Source organism: Myotis lucifugus, unplaced genomic scaffold, assembly GCF_000147115.1.
Source record: "Myotis lucifugus unplaced genomic scaffold, Myoluc2.0 scaffold_97, whole genome shotgun sequence".
Classification (NCBI taxonomy): domain Eukaryota; kingdom Metazoa; phylum Chordata; class Mammalia; order Chiroptera; family Vespertilionidae; genus Myotis; species Myotis lucifugus.
In genome coordinates this window covers 266,240-279,921 of record NW_005871145.1, presented here as the reverse complement: position 1 = coordinate 279,921, position 13,682 = coordinate 266,240, and the positions used below count along the sequence as shown (strand labels likewise).

The 13,682-nt window shown below is 45.5% G+C and overlaps 1 protein-coding gene and 5 non-coding genes across 6 annotated transcripts in view; 2 read left to right on the top strand and 4 right to left on the bottom strand.

Annotated features, from left to right (window-relative positions):
• Window positions 1–992: 992 nt before the first annotated feature.
• On the bottom strand, window positions 993–1,065 carry TRNAV-UAC. The gene has a single exon. It is a non-coding gene; the product is annotated as a tRNA-Val (tRNA).
• A 287-nt stretch (window positions 1,066–1,352) lies between these two features.
• TRNAR-UCU lies at window positions 1,353–1,439 on the top strand. The gene is given in 2 exon segments: window positions 1,353–1,389; window positions 1,404–1,439. It is a non-coding gene; the product is annotated as a tRNA-Arg (tRNA).
• A 3,582-nt stretch (window positions 1,440–5,021) lies between these two features.
• TRNAK-UUU lies at window positions 5,022–5,094 on the top strand. Its single transcript has one exon. It is a non-coding gene; the product is annotated as a tRNA-Lys (tRNA).
• Window positions 5,095–5,472: 378 nt separating this feature from the next.
• On the bottom strand, window positions 5,473–5,545 carry TRNAF-GAA. Its single transcript has one exon. It is a non-coding gene; the product is annotated as a tRNA-Phe (tRNA).
• A 1,661-nt stretch (window positions 5,546–7,206) lies between these two features.
• Window positions 7,207–7,279, bottom strand: TRNAF-GAA. Its single transcript has one exon. It is a non-coding gene; the product is annotated as a tRNA-Phe (tRNA).
• A 4,102-nt stretch (window positions 7,280–11,381) lies between these two features.
• The window catches only part of OSBP (oxysterol binding protein), a 34,244-nt gene continuing 31,943 nt past the window's right edge, over window positions 11,382–13,682 (bottom strand). The window contains exon 14 of the mRNA XM_006091825.3: window positions 11,382–13,593. Coding sequence (XP_006091887.1) covers window positions 13,451–13,593 — 143 coding nt within the window. The 3' untranslated portion in view covers window positions 11,382–13,450. The remainder of the gene's footprint in view (window positions 13,594–13,682) is intronic.

The following is a 13,682-nucleotide window of genomic DNA, read 5'->3' as shown; positions in this document are numbered from 1 at the left end:
CTCAGAGGGAAGGTAGGGGAGGGTGGAGGTGAGGGGGAGAGATCAACCAAAGGACTTGTATGCATGTGGACAACAGGGGGTGAGGGTGAGGGCAGGATTGGGGGAATGAGAGGACATTGGGGGGATAAGGACACATTTGTAATATCTTAATCAATAAAGGGAAAATAAATAAAATCTTTAAAAAAAATAGCCCAAGCAAGGTTTAGGAGGGAGCAGGCGGAGGGCCCAGCACACCCACCTGGGTTTGCTCTCTGGCTCTTAACCCTGTGCCACTCAGACTCCTACCTTCCCTCCCAGGCTGGGGGACAGGCGTCCTGTGTTGGCTGGAACAAACTAAGTTTCTTAGCAGCCTTCAGTTTTCTCAGGCGCTTTAAACGGAGTTAGGGTCTTCCTAGGGACGAGGCTTTGGGCTGCTGGAAACGGAGATCGCGTTGCTGTTTGTTCTGGTCTCTCTGGGCCGAGGTTGATGGGTGTTGTTGAGAGGAACGCTCGGAGGAGCCAAGCTAGAGTTTGGTCAAGGAGAAAACCTTTGTCAGAGAGAGATCGTGTAAAACATGCAGGGCTGTTTGAACTCTACCACAAGCATGTCTTTTTTCAAAAAGTATTTTTAATTTAGGTATCAGTGGACTTGGAGTTAATCAACAAAGGAGGGAGGTAGCGTCGGGATATCCAACTACTAGTAAATGGTGGCACCTGCAAGGTTGAGAAGGGAGCAGGAGGGCCCAGGACTGCCGCCCTGACACCTGCAGGCAATGGCGCCAGCGCCGGGGCGCGCAGCGATTCGAGTTGGGTCAGGGCGCCTGCACCTCCCGGGAGTTGCCACACGGGGGCAGCCTTGTCGACCGATCTACGGAGGCGCGCAGGCAAACGGAGATGGCGTGGCGAGACTAAGCGTGGAACACGGGACGAAACCGCACCTTCTCCTGCTTCCTGGAGCAAAATAAGGAAGATCAGACAGATAGAAGGAAACCCTACCCCAAGGTTTAACAAAATGGCTCCACTGGGGCTCGAACCCAGGACCTTCTGCGTGTAAAGCAGACGTGCTAACCGCTACACTATGGAACCACACGTGGGGCTCTTGTTCGCCAAGACGGAATAACTCCACACAAAGACCTTTTTCTTTCCTCTGTGGAATGAGGCTGAAATATGATGTCAGGCGATCTTTGAAGGAAAGAAATATTCAAAAGAGTTTCAGACTCTCAAACACAACTCCGATCCACGCTTCTTTTTGGCAACACAGAGGACACGATTTCTTGGAGAAAAATATCGTACCCTGGCCCGCCAGCGAGCAATCCCCGGTAGACACCACTCCTGCCATGATGTAAGCATCGCAGGAAACAGTGTTGCTGTTTGGCTCTGTGGCGCAATGGATAGCGCATTGGACTTCTAGACAGGTTAGAGGCATTCAAAGGTTGTGGGTTCGAGTCCCACCAGAGTCGTTTTTGTTTTGATACGGGTGAGGGAAACTAGAAGTAAAAAGAGAAAAAGCAGAAAAAAACCCTACTTATTTACTAGTAAAATCTCTAATCCGACTAGCCCACCATGAAAAGGAAAGAAACTGGTTCCAGTGCTTTTGTTAGGTCCTCATTGGTGAAGGTGTGAGAAATCCCACTACTCAGTCTTGATTATTTTCATGTGGCTCCAGAATTTCCGTTGACTGAAGATGAAGAAAATAGCAGGATGTGATAAAGTTAATGAGATATTTTTCTCTCTGTATATTATTGTTCTTTTACATCAGGAATAAAAATTTTAAATTGTCCTGCAACTTTTCAGCAGCTCAGTCCTACTCAGATCATCAATCAATAAGAATGGGCCAGATAGGTTCCTAGGTGGTTTAGTGGATATAGCCTTGGCTTCAAGGCTTAGTGAGTTTTGTGTTTTTGTGGGTTCAAACCCCATCTCTGCTAGAGGCTATTCTGCTTTTACCAAGCAGAAACAGGAAAAATTTTTCCAAACTCCCGAATATTTCACCATGGTTAACTGTTTGTGTGTCTGTTGAGCAATCCTAGGTTTTTCTCCAGGTGACAGTAGCCAAGACAGTTAAGTGACAATGATATTCCAATCTGAAAGTTAGTGACTTTTTGCCAGACATGGTTTGCAAAACAGAAAATGATCTGTGTGAAACTATACTACATTGTGGGGGAAGCACACTGTGCAGTAAAAACATTCATTCTTTGAAATTAGTTCTTTCTTAAGATCCTGCTATGTGACAAGTATTGCTCTAAATCCTGGGATTGTGGGAATGCAGAAATAAAAAATGCAAAACTAAACAAAAAATAACAGCAACAAAAAAGACCAGGTCCTAACCAACAAGGTTACTGCCCTGAGGCATTTTTATGACAGAATAACAGAGGGGAGAGACAGTTTATAAACAAGCAAATAAGTGGAATTTCAAGTGGCAATAAACGCTGCTATAACGAAAATAAAGCGGGGTGGCACGGTAGAGTGGCATAGAACTTTCTCAGGACAAATTTATTCCATTTGATGATGGAATCATTCACCTTGAGAGGAATGTTCTCCCCTTCTCTCTACCAAGACCAATTCTGCCCCTCATCCTACACTAAAAGCCTTCCCTGCCCCTTGGCCCGCATTCAACTATCCATTCATTCATTCAGCAATGGTTTTTGAGAGCTTGCTGTGTGCCAGCCACTGACCCAGGCATTGGGGATATACAGGGAGTTTCTGTCCTCACAGCAGAAACATTCTAGAGGAAAGACAGACCCATTAAACAGGTGTTTAAGGTCGGTTGTGATCAGTGCAGCAACAATGATAGGCTCAGAGGCCCCAGTACCTAATTCCTTCTGCAGATCAAGCAGGGATCTCTGGGGCAAGTCCTGATCTCTGCCTCTCTTTACAGATAGGATGGAACTTCTAAAACAAAGGTAGGAAGAAAATGGCATTTCAAGTGGAGGGGGGGGGGGGTTGACATAAAAAAAAGCGGGGGGTGGCACTGTGGTGTGTTAAAGGAAATACAAAGAGCTCCAGTTAACTGTCTCTATGCTAAGCAGGCTACTAATATATTGTATTCAGTGTTTGGCGCCTGTCAATCCAGTCTGTCCTAGGAGAACAGGGAACAGGTCTTCATGCTCTCCTGCATTCAGAGCTGTACTCAGCAGCCATTGTGACCGCAGGACTGTTGTAAGAAGCTGAACCAAAGGCTCACTAACTGCCCCCAGGTTGACCTCGTGGCCCAGGAGGCTGTCTTCCAGGGGGGCCTGGATTTAGTGTTCTTGCTTGAGCCCAGACTTGTCATCTGATTCTTAGGGCCCCACATCTTTATTTGTGGAAACTGTACCTAATTCATTTGTGATTTTTCAATACCAGCAACTCTCCGACAGAACCTTGAGGCCTGGAGGGATTTCCTGCTGGGAAGGAAATACCAGCTTTTAACATTTCTCTGCTGGGATCTGTAGAACACACGGGATCTGGGATGCTTGGTCGGAAGAGCTGCCTATGTGATCGCAGAAGGTGGAATAACTTAACAGATTACTTCTTTTTTTTGTTCTTCGTTTAATTTATTACAAGAAATACATGCTTGTTTTTTAAAATCAAATAATACAGATGTACCTGAAGAAAATGGTGAGAGCCCCCCCCATTTTCAAACATCATATATATGCCAAATATATTAATATATATAGTTTAAGGATTCAGATACATATCTTTTAATTTTTTTCATAAATATTATACCATGCACATTGTTTAGCACCTTGTGTTGTTTTTGCTTTACATGGATACCTTTCCGTACGGATCATCTTTTATTTTTTTTTAAATATATTTTTTATTGATTTTTTACAGAGAGGAATAGAGACTTAGAAACATCGATCAGCTGCCTCCTGCGCACCCCTTCCTGGGGATGTGCCCGAAACCAAGGTACATGCCCTTGACCAGAATCGAACCGCAGTCTGAAGCTCTATCCACTGAGCCAAACCGGTTAGGGCCAGGCCACCTTTCAAACATTGCTCATAGTTCCCGGTACATTTCTGCATGAAAGAATGCAGACCTCAGGGTTCCCTCACATAGTGGGGTCCCTGAACTCCCAGGAGGACTGAAATGCTTGTGAGGCTCCACCCCGTAGGATTCCCTTCCCGAGTCCTCACCCAATGCCTGAAGAAATGGCATGGCATAATAAAGGAGCAAAAGGAGCAGGACGAATAAAAAAAAACGACTCATTAATTATGTCCGGGACACAGCGGCCCAGGGTAACAGGACTCCCTAAAACTATAAATTTCAGCCTGTAGCTTATCTGATCAAAACCTCTCCAATGACAGCTTCAGGAAAACGTTCAGTCCCCAGCGCACGTGCTTTCCCGTGAGCTCAGAAGTCTCTTTCCAAGCCTCCAGGGGGCGCAGTCACCACGCTCAGCCCTTAGGCATCACCAGCCCCTGAAGACTTGGCGGCTCCTTGATTCCGGCGTTGGCCGGGTCCTCCGGGATCCGCAAGGGCGGGCCTCCTACCATCAAAGCTTGGACTGGGTGCTTCTGTTCTTCGTTTCTTCCGCCCCATTTAGGACTCGGGACCCGGGACCCGGGACCCGGGACCCGGGACCCGGGACCGGGGACCCGGTCTTTGCAGCTCCGCAAATTTGCTCGGGTCCCGGAGCGCGGCATGCACTCAATGAATGTCTGTCCAATAAACTGTTGGAAGCCTAATCAATTATTCATGATGCTCCACCCACAAGACGCTCCCAATCTGCAAAGATTGGGATTAGGCCAAGATTGGGATGAGAAATCCCGCCGCTGCCCGAGGCCCGCCCAAAGGTCCTCCATCTGGAGAATTCCTCCTGAAGGGGCATTCAGCTCCCTTTAAGACGCGGGAGGACGGCAGGTCAGGCAGTCTGCCTGTGGTGGGAGGAAAGGAGGAATAAAGACTCCATTCCGCCTAACGCCTGCTCAGTTTGATTCTGTACTTTCACTTCTCAGTGAATCAGCCAAAAGATTCAGAATTTTAATCCAATAAGAACAGAATGTGGCCACTTGGCCTATTTTACTGCAGATTGGTGTGAGCAAGAGCCCTCTGTCAGAGCCCGGATAGCTCAGTCGGTAGAGCATCAGACTTTTAATCTGAGGGTCCAGGGTTCAAGTCCCTGTTCAGGCGGACTTGTTTTTATACACACACCCAACTCGACATTTGCACTGGATGAGAAAAACTTTCAAGTCCAGCGAGTTGACTGCACTGGAAACCAAACCCAACACCTTTCACCTATAACCCCGCTACTCGTTACCAATTATTATCCAGTAGTCTAACTAGAGTGAGTGATTAAAGGACTGGGTGGAGATCATTACGAGGTTTATGATTTCTTTTTCTTTCTTTCTTTTTTTTCTTTACTTTCTTTGGTTCATGATTTCTTTAACAGGCTCAAGCCCTTAGTTTCCTCAGTACTAAATACTGTAGTCTCGTTGTCATGTGCCTGCTAAGACACTATAAAGGAAGACATGAACCCAGTCCTAACCAAAGACAGGTCTGCAAAAGACCTGCCGAAACCCGGGATCGAACCAGGGACCTTTAGATCTTCAGTCTAACGCTCTCCCAACTGAGCTATTTCGGCGTGCCTGGGGAAAGCTTCTATGCTGTTCAGGCACTTTTTTTGGTTTGTTTTTTGAGAGTTACATTTATTAAAGCTGGGGACAGTGAAATAAGGAAGGCCCTAGAATAGAAGACCCAGTAGGAGAGAGCCTAAGCGGGGCTGCTTTGGCTCACTGAGAAATAAAGTGAAAGAAGTGAGCCAAGGAGGGGCGGCTGCTATCAGCTCAGGGAGAGTCAGAGGAAAGGGGGGGCCTTGGAGGGAGATTCAGGGGGTTAGCCCGGGAGGAGCTGCTGCTGCCCATTGCTCCCCTGGTTGCAAATCTCCTGGGGTCCCTTGGAGTTTAGGAGATGTAGGTCTGAGAGGGAAGAAAGGCCTGGGCCTGCCCCCGCGAGGGAGAAAACACTGTTCAGGATTTTTTTTTTTTTAAATCCATCATCAGCCTTTCAATTTCTAAGTTCACCCTCCAAATTTAGCTCTGAGGTTTTGAAAGCTGCGAATGAGAAAACAGACCACAAAATATGCCTTGTAATGGTGAAAGTTAATCCAACGTCTTTCCCCCACTCTCTATTTCCCCATAACAGCAATTTTCCATAGAAACTACAAACAGGTGTAAGCTCAGCCTCTAGAGATGATTGAGGTCTCTCTCCTTCTAGTGAGGAAACTCCGTCTGTGGGGTGGCTTTCCTTGTTTATCCTCTCTGCTCCATAAACTTGCTTTCGCTTGAAACTCTATGCTGGCTTGGGTTTTAATTCTTTCTTGCCAAGCCAAAAACCATCTTGGCTCTGCTGGAGGCGCCCACTAGGGACTCGCCCCTCTGGCATCATTACCAAAATGCTTTCTTCCACCCAAAAACCCAGTGATTTGAGGGATGAAACCCCTCATCAGCTAGCATCTTGGCAAAGATTACAGCAAGTGGAGGGTATTTAATGGGTCCAAAGCAATACTTCTCAATTTTGCCTTTTTCACCAAACCGGGTTTTGTAGGAGGTAAGAGCTGGACCTCACTCCTCTCGCCCACGGCCCGCCTGCCAAGGAGGCGGAGAAAGCATTCCTTAAGCTTGTGTTCCATCGCCTTTGCCTTGAATGCAGGGGCTCATCATCTTAAGAATGTTTTTTTAAAAATTAGGATCCTGTCCAAAGCCTCCAAATTTTCCTCTCTTCTGTCACCATCCCAAGCTAGTGTGGGCAACTCTGGAAGCCTGGGGACAGGTGAGAATAGGAACTATCGGTCCCCCCTGAGAAATCCAGTTCGCCCAGACTAGAGTTTGAGTATCTTTGCCCCAGGATGGAGGTGGGGGTGGGGTAAGAGGTGCGCACCCAGTTCAAAGCGGTGCGAGGATACGATGTGCAGTAGTGGTTTGCGACTTAGTAAATAAAAGTAGTTACATTTGAGTTTCAGAGAAACAACGAATATGTATGTACTTTGTAATCGCAATATTTGTGAATGCTTATACTAAAAAAAAAAAAAAATGTTCGCCAAACTAGATGGGGCTTCCGATCCCCACCCTCACCCGATCTCCACTAAAATCTGTCCCAAAGGGAAAAAACACACCCAACAGTTATTCCCTCCATGTCAACCCACGCACGCGCGAGTGGGACTGTCCACAGGGTGGCGACCTGGGACTTTGTCATAAAAAGGAGAGTACTATCTGGAAAACGCTTGGTGGTCGGGTCTAAAAGCACTGCCGAAACCCGGGATCGAACCAGGGACCTTTAGATCTTCAGTCTAACGCTCTCCCAACTGAGCTATTTCGGCGACGCCTGGGCGGGGCTGTTCCGCATATGTGTAATGAACATTTGTTTCATTGTACCAAACTAGGTCAGTACAGTACAGAGGTCCGACTGGAGTTAGGCATTCAACAAATATCACAGAGGTGAGGAGACAGGACTCTGTTATAAGCTAGAAGTAATAACTACTTTTACTTTTCGCAGTTGTTTTTAACTGTTTTGCAATCTGCTTTCCTCGTTTAAAAAATAAATCATGGACTTCTTTTCATGCCAGTTGTGTAGACTGTTTTATTTTTTTAAACCCATACACAGTATTGAATTGTATGGATATAACACAATCCACTTAAACAATTTCCTAATGATGGACATTTTTACTCCCCCCCTCCTAGTTTTCATTATTAAAAACAATATTTCAATAATTATCATTTTGTATTTATTTGTTATTCTTCTGAGAGGGCAGATTTCCCAAGGTCAAAAGATAGGAACATTTTGAATTTTTCACGTAATTGTCAAATTGGACTCAGGAAATGTATGGAAGAGGACAGTAAGGCAATTTGTAAAGATTTCAAATGTGGACTTACAATGGTACCTCCAGGTGAAGTATACATAGTCATTATACCTCTATGTTAAAAGCATTGATTTGCTAAACCTAAATATTTAAAATATACCTCAATTTTTGTAAGTCCACATTGGCATTTAAAATTTTTTTAATATATAGACATTGTTAAAGTGTGGAATTGGCTCAGACTGCTCTCAAACTTCTGGAAGCAAGCTGTGGTTTAATAATATCCCCTAATATGCTTGTTGTATTCCACCTCCTCCCATTTCATAATTTTGCATCATTTGTGTTTGTATAACCAGGTGGTGCAAAAGTGGGTTTATAGTGGTTCATATGGAAAATAATACAATAATTAATAAATAATAATATCAGAATGAACTCTGTTTTACGCACTCACAATCATAAACGTACTTCTGCCCCGCCCTGTATATTTAATTGAACTAGCCTTGGCCCTCACTGAATCAGAAGCTCTGTTGATGGGGCTCAGGACTACAGTGGGGCCTTGACTTACGAGTTTAATTCGTTCCGAGACCGAGCTCATTAAGGAGCTCGTTAACTCAAATTACTCTATCAACTCAATGCAATATATCCGTCGAGAGGCGGGGGGTCTCCATAAGTACCAAAGAAACAATTTCTGGAGGATGAGGCCCAGAAATCAGGATTTTAAAAAGATTCCCAGGTGATTCTAATGTGCAGCCAAGGTTGAGAACCACTGCTCTACTTCTTCTCATTCTCAAATCTTTTCCAACCTCTTAATTGATCTTCCTACTACAAATTAGTTTCCACACTGGAATCCATCATCCAACTTAAAAATCTTTCACTGCCTCCCTCGCTGAAAAGAAAAACCAAGGCTTCTTTACACGGTACATCGAGACTTCCCCTAAGGGGCTTTCCCGCTCTTCAGCATATATCTGTGCTCTCCTTCACTCTAAAACTCTAAGCATCCATACAGCCATCCACACTCAGGATGCGTTCCTTGACTTGGCTCGTCATCTTTGTCCATGCAGCATTTTTGCCATTACCCTTCTGCTAACCTCCATTAAAACTTCAACGTTGAACTTCCATACTGTCTCCAAAATTCTAGAAACCTCTGGCATGTATCTATCCCCTCCCTCCCCATCTCTATAGGCTAGTTGCTTTCACACCACTTATCGAACCGGATTGTAATTCTTTGTTTACCTGAGCTCCTTCTTGCCATTTGTACCCCTAATATATGTTACATAACAGGCTGGAGTAAATGTTGAATGAATGAGGACATTCCTAGCCATATCTCAGGGCTTTACTAACGTCTAAAATCACCTGGTCGCCTGCAGGTGTGGCTCAGCATGGACCTATGAACTAGGACAGCGGTTCTCAACCTGTGGGTCGCGACCACTTTGGCGGTCGAAAGACCCTTTCACAGGGGTCGCCTAAGACCATTCTGCATATCAGATATTTACATTATGATTCATAACAGTAGTAACATTACAGTTATGAAGTAGCAACGAAAATAATTTTATGGTTGAGTCACAACATGAGGAACTGTATTTAAAGGGCCAGAAGGTTGAGAACCACTAAAGTAGGAGGTCATGGTTTGATTCTAGTCAGGGCACAGGTTTCCAGCTTGATCCCCATTAGGGGGCATGCAAGAGGCAGCTGATCAATGATTGATCATTGATGTTTATCTCTCCCTTCTTCCCTGAAATCAATACAAAACATATTTAAAAATAAAATCACCTGGTCAAATGCAGGAGATGTGACCTTGGCAAGGCTATATATTCTGAGCTCTTTAGTTCTTGCCTTTAAGGATGTCTCGTCTGGCCACCCTAGCTCCTTCCCCTGAGAGATCGCTGTGAACTAAAAGAGGGGCACTCTACTTGAAATGAGTAGAGGGGAAAGTCTGAGGAAAATACAACCAGATTATATTGTGAGTTTTGGAAGAGAAAACCATAAAAGGCTTGGAATGCTTCCCACAGGGCAGGGCAGACTACTGGGCAAAAGCTTTATAAACTTTTAGAAGCGAGCTCTAAATTTTTATGACAATCTTAGTGTTTCACAAGGTATACCTTTATAGTGAATAAATTCCAAAGATTTTTTTATGCCACCTTGCAGGACTATACGTTGGTTTTCACTCATCTTGCTATAAGTCAAGCAGACCCTTGAAATATATGGGATTAATATTTTTGTGGGACTTCAGAGGTCCCTCACAAGAATAGCAATTTGTCATTTTGCTGAGTCATAAATTTTGAGTGTGGTTGGACCCCTTAGGATCCATATCCCAACCCATCATTTCACAGTAGCCCATTAAAGGATTAAAGAAGGGAGTATTAAAATGTTTCAGGTATATTTGACTGCTGCTAGTGGAGAAAATTACTAGTATATACCACAGTGGTATTCAAGATTGCAGGATGCAGCTCTAACAAATGTAGAGGGTCTACTGGGATGGTTTTTAGCTCCCCCCCCAAAAAAAACACTGCTGAAACTTAACATCTGGTCCAGCATTGGGAATCAGACAAATGACTTAAACAGATAAATGGCCTCTCCAGAACCAGGCTAGAAAAACATCCCTGACAACGAGAGCCATGACACCTTAAGGAGCCTGAGGCCGGACTTCAAGAATGCTCCTTCCTACAGGTGGACTCCTTCCCCCTCCCCCACCTCAAGATGGCACTATCCACATTAATAAGTCGGTGGAAACAGAAATGCGAATTTCTGTGTGATGTGATCTAATCCAGGAGGAAACAACTATCAGCTGCTTTCCAACCCAGTTTCTCCCAGAACACAAGGTTGGAGGGGGTCACAAACTCTGGGGTTAAACAAACTGGCTTTGAATTCCAACAATGTGACTAACCGATCAGCTATGTGACCTTGAGTGAATTTGTAGGTTAGCCGTTTCAGTGCCTTTCTTCATATTCAACATGGTGATTGTAACATTAACCTCTTCAGATTGTTAAAGTGTAAACCAATGCAGAGTTCCTATCTCAGTGCGCGCGCTCGAGATGCTCAGTAGGTGTGCAGGCCTCCACAACCCACAGGGCGGGAACTGTGCTTGCTCCCTAGGCCTCTCCAGGCCCCTTTGGTTACTCTGCCCCGCTCCTCCCCTCCCTGAACTCTACAGAGAAAACCTAAACGAGCATTTTCACTGTTACTTCTCCCTAAGGTCTTTAAATCAATACTTAATTGCTTACATTTCAAAATATAGATTTGAATTCCTGTATGAAACAGCTCAGAATTTAAGAACCTAAACAGGAAGAGAAATTAAGTTTTTATGTTTGAGGTGAAACAGGCCCGGAATCAATAACCAAGGTGGGACACCGAGGATGACATTACTCTGAAGTGGGGGTGGGGTGGGGGGGCTCCAGAGTGCTGTTCAGCAGCTGAAACACCTGGAGATCTGAGCCGTTTTTCTTTCCGTTTGTGAAGATCATCATCCCAGATCCCTGAGAACAGATCACCCCTGGGCCTGCTCTCACCACCATTTCCTACCTAATAGAAGTGAATCAGACAAACAATATGAGTTTTTAAAAATTATTTAATTTAGTAGTTTTCTTGGGGGGAAAAAAAACAAGGCAAAACAACCAAAAATATATAGTTTTGTTTTGTTTTCATGTGACTTTATTTCACCTGAAGGACTGGAAGCTTCTTCCATTGGCAGGAATCTGACTGGGGACCAGGCTGGAAGTGTGGTGGAGGGAGAAGGGGGGCAGGAAGAGAGAAGTTCATTTAGTCCGGGATTCCCGCTGTCTAAAGCCTGATTCATCACGTCTGCTTTTATGGGCCTCCCTGAAAGAAGCCCAGAACAGCCCCTTGTATATGTTGGGCATTGGTGTCTTCGTAGGAAAATCCCCAAAAGTGGCCCCTCTCAAGTTCATCACAGCTGGGAAGAGAGGAAGGGCGGTGGGAAAGGACCCTATAAATAGTATAAATGGTATAAATCCAGCTTCCCGGAGGGCTGGCTTCCTCTGGAATGACAGTGGCCCCTGGGACCCACACTGGCTGAGGCTCAGCAGTTAAGGAACAGAAATAAAAAACACAAACCAAAGGCATACAAGGAAGGCACCTCAATTTGTGATCCTCAACCAAGGTGGGTTGCACGGGGTGAGATTTCTGAACAAGACAACTCAAACAAAAACAGAACAAAAATGGAGGAAGCCAGGGCCCAACAGGGGTTCTCTTACCCACCCCGTGTGATGCTGCTTCCAGCCCCATGTCCTCTGAAGGAAGTTCTTTTGGGAGTCAGCTGTGGGTGCTGTGATTTGGACAGAAGCAGAATTAAGTGGGAAATTACCCTCCTGACTTTCGACCCATACTCTTCCTGACAAAAGACGGAAAAAGGCAGGAAAGAAGTTAGGATTTCATTTTCAAGAGTTAGGTAATTAGAACAGACTTCAGACAGCAGTGGGCACCCCAGGACACAAGCCAGGGGTAATGTCCCTATTCAGTAGCTGCCAGACACAGCCCTGCTCAGGTTCTGCCTGTCTGCCCTTACAGGATGGAAAGCAGGAGGGTCTGACCCACATCCCCATGTCCAACAGACAGTCCCAGGGAGACCAGAGATATCAAAAAACAAGATTCTTAATGGGAATAAGGAAAATCAAACAAAAAAATTAGATTTTTCTCTACATATATATAATATACAGTTATTTAACACATTATTCCATAGGTGGCTCCAGTCCGTGGGGTTTGAGAGATGGTGACAACTTTTATTCCAGATGAACTGCTTCTCTCAAGTTCTGCAGAGCAGAACGGGATAGGTAATGTTTTGCTCCACTCTGGAGCACAGACCCAAACTGGTGCTGTGCCGAGAGAGAAGAGAAGTGAGCAAGGCAATGAAGGATGGGGGTGAGGAGGAAGTGGGAAAGCAAAGGTGGCGGCAGTCTTCTTCCAGCTGCCTGTGTTCTCAGAAGTTCTCCGCCTGAGCAAGTCCATAAAACCCCTCGTGAGGACACTGCAACCCTCCGACAACCACCGAAGTGACCTCCGGTTGCTGACAAAGAAGATGGAGAACAGCAGAGGGTGTTTTACGTGAGTGAAGATAGAAACTTCCAAGAATGTAACTGAATGTTCCAACCTTACAGAACAATCCCCCTGGCGAGTGTTCCAAGATGCAGTTATCTGCGCACGGACACCCATGAGAGGGGCTCCCTGGTGAACGTTTCATATCGTCACGCCTAAGCTCCTCCGCAGCCATATGCCTCTGCTGGTGAGTCTTATGTGTTTCTTTCCAAAGGAACTTCTTAAACCAGCTCTTGCTCTGAGCAGCACCAAAATGCCCCTGCGTCATAATCGAGTGTAGATCTTGGCTGAGCAGGACACGACCGGGGAGGCTGGATGACGTCACCTTCCACAGGGGCAGAGGGAGAAGGAAGAGCCAAGAATACCTGACTTTGCAGATGTGGAATAACACTACCTTTCAGCCACTAAGCCTCTCCCTTACGAACATGGGTATCTAGTATGTTGATTTCAGTTTCAATCAGCTAAGGCAACCAGCCAATCACCACCACTGGTGTCTGCTTCTGGTGATTGATTTGGAAAAAAATGATTGGTTAAGACAGACAAACTCGAGGAAAGCCCTGGGTAAGAGGGTCCCAGCAGCCAGCTTTCCCGCATATCCTCTGTCCTCTTGGCCTTTGACTGCTCCTCCTTTTCGTTACTGTCAGTTCAGAAGATGTCCGGGCAGGCGGTCCACTCCTGCTTTTCTTTACACTCCCAGTATCCTCCCCTGTAAGTATGGGTTAACTCCTTGGTAATGGGGTCCATCTCCCGCTTAAACCACAGTGCCTTGTAGGGATCGTAGGGTGTGCCTAAACAGGGGAGTGAAGAAAAACACAATTAGAGTCGCAAATACACTGGTAGCCTCCCCATATCAAGAACCGGAGAAGAGGGCAGGCTT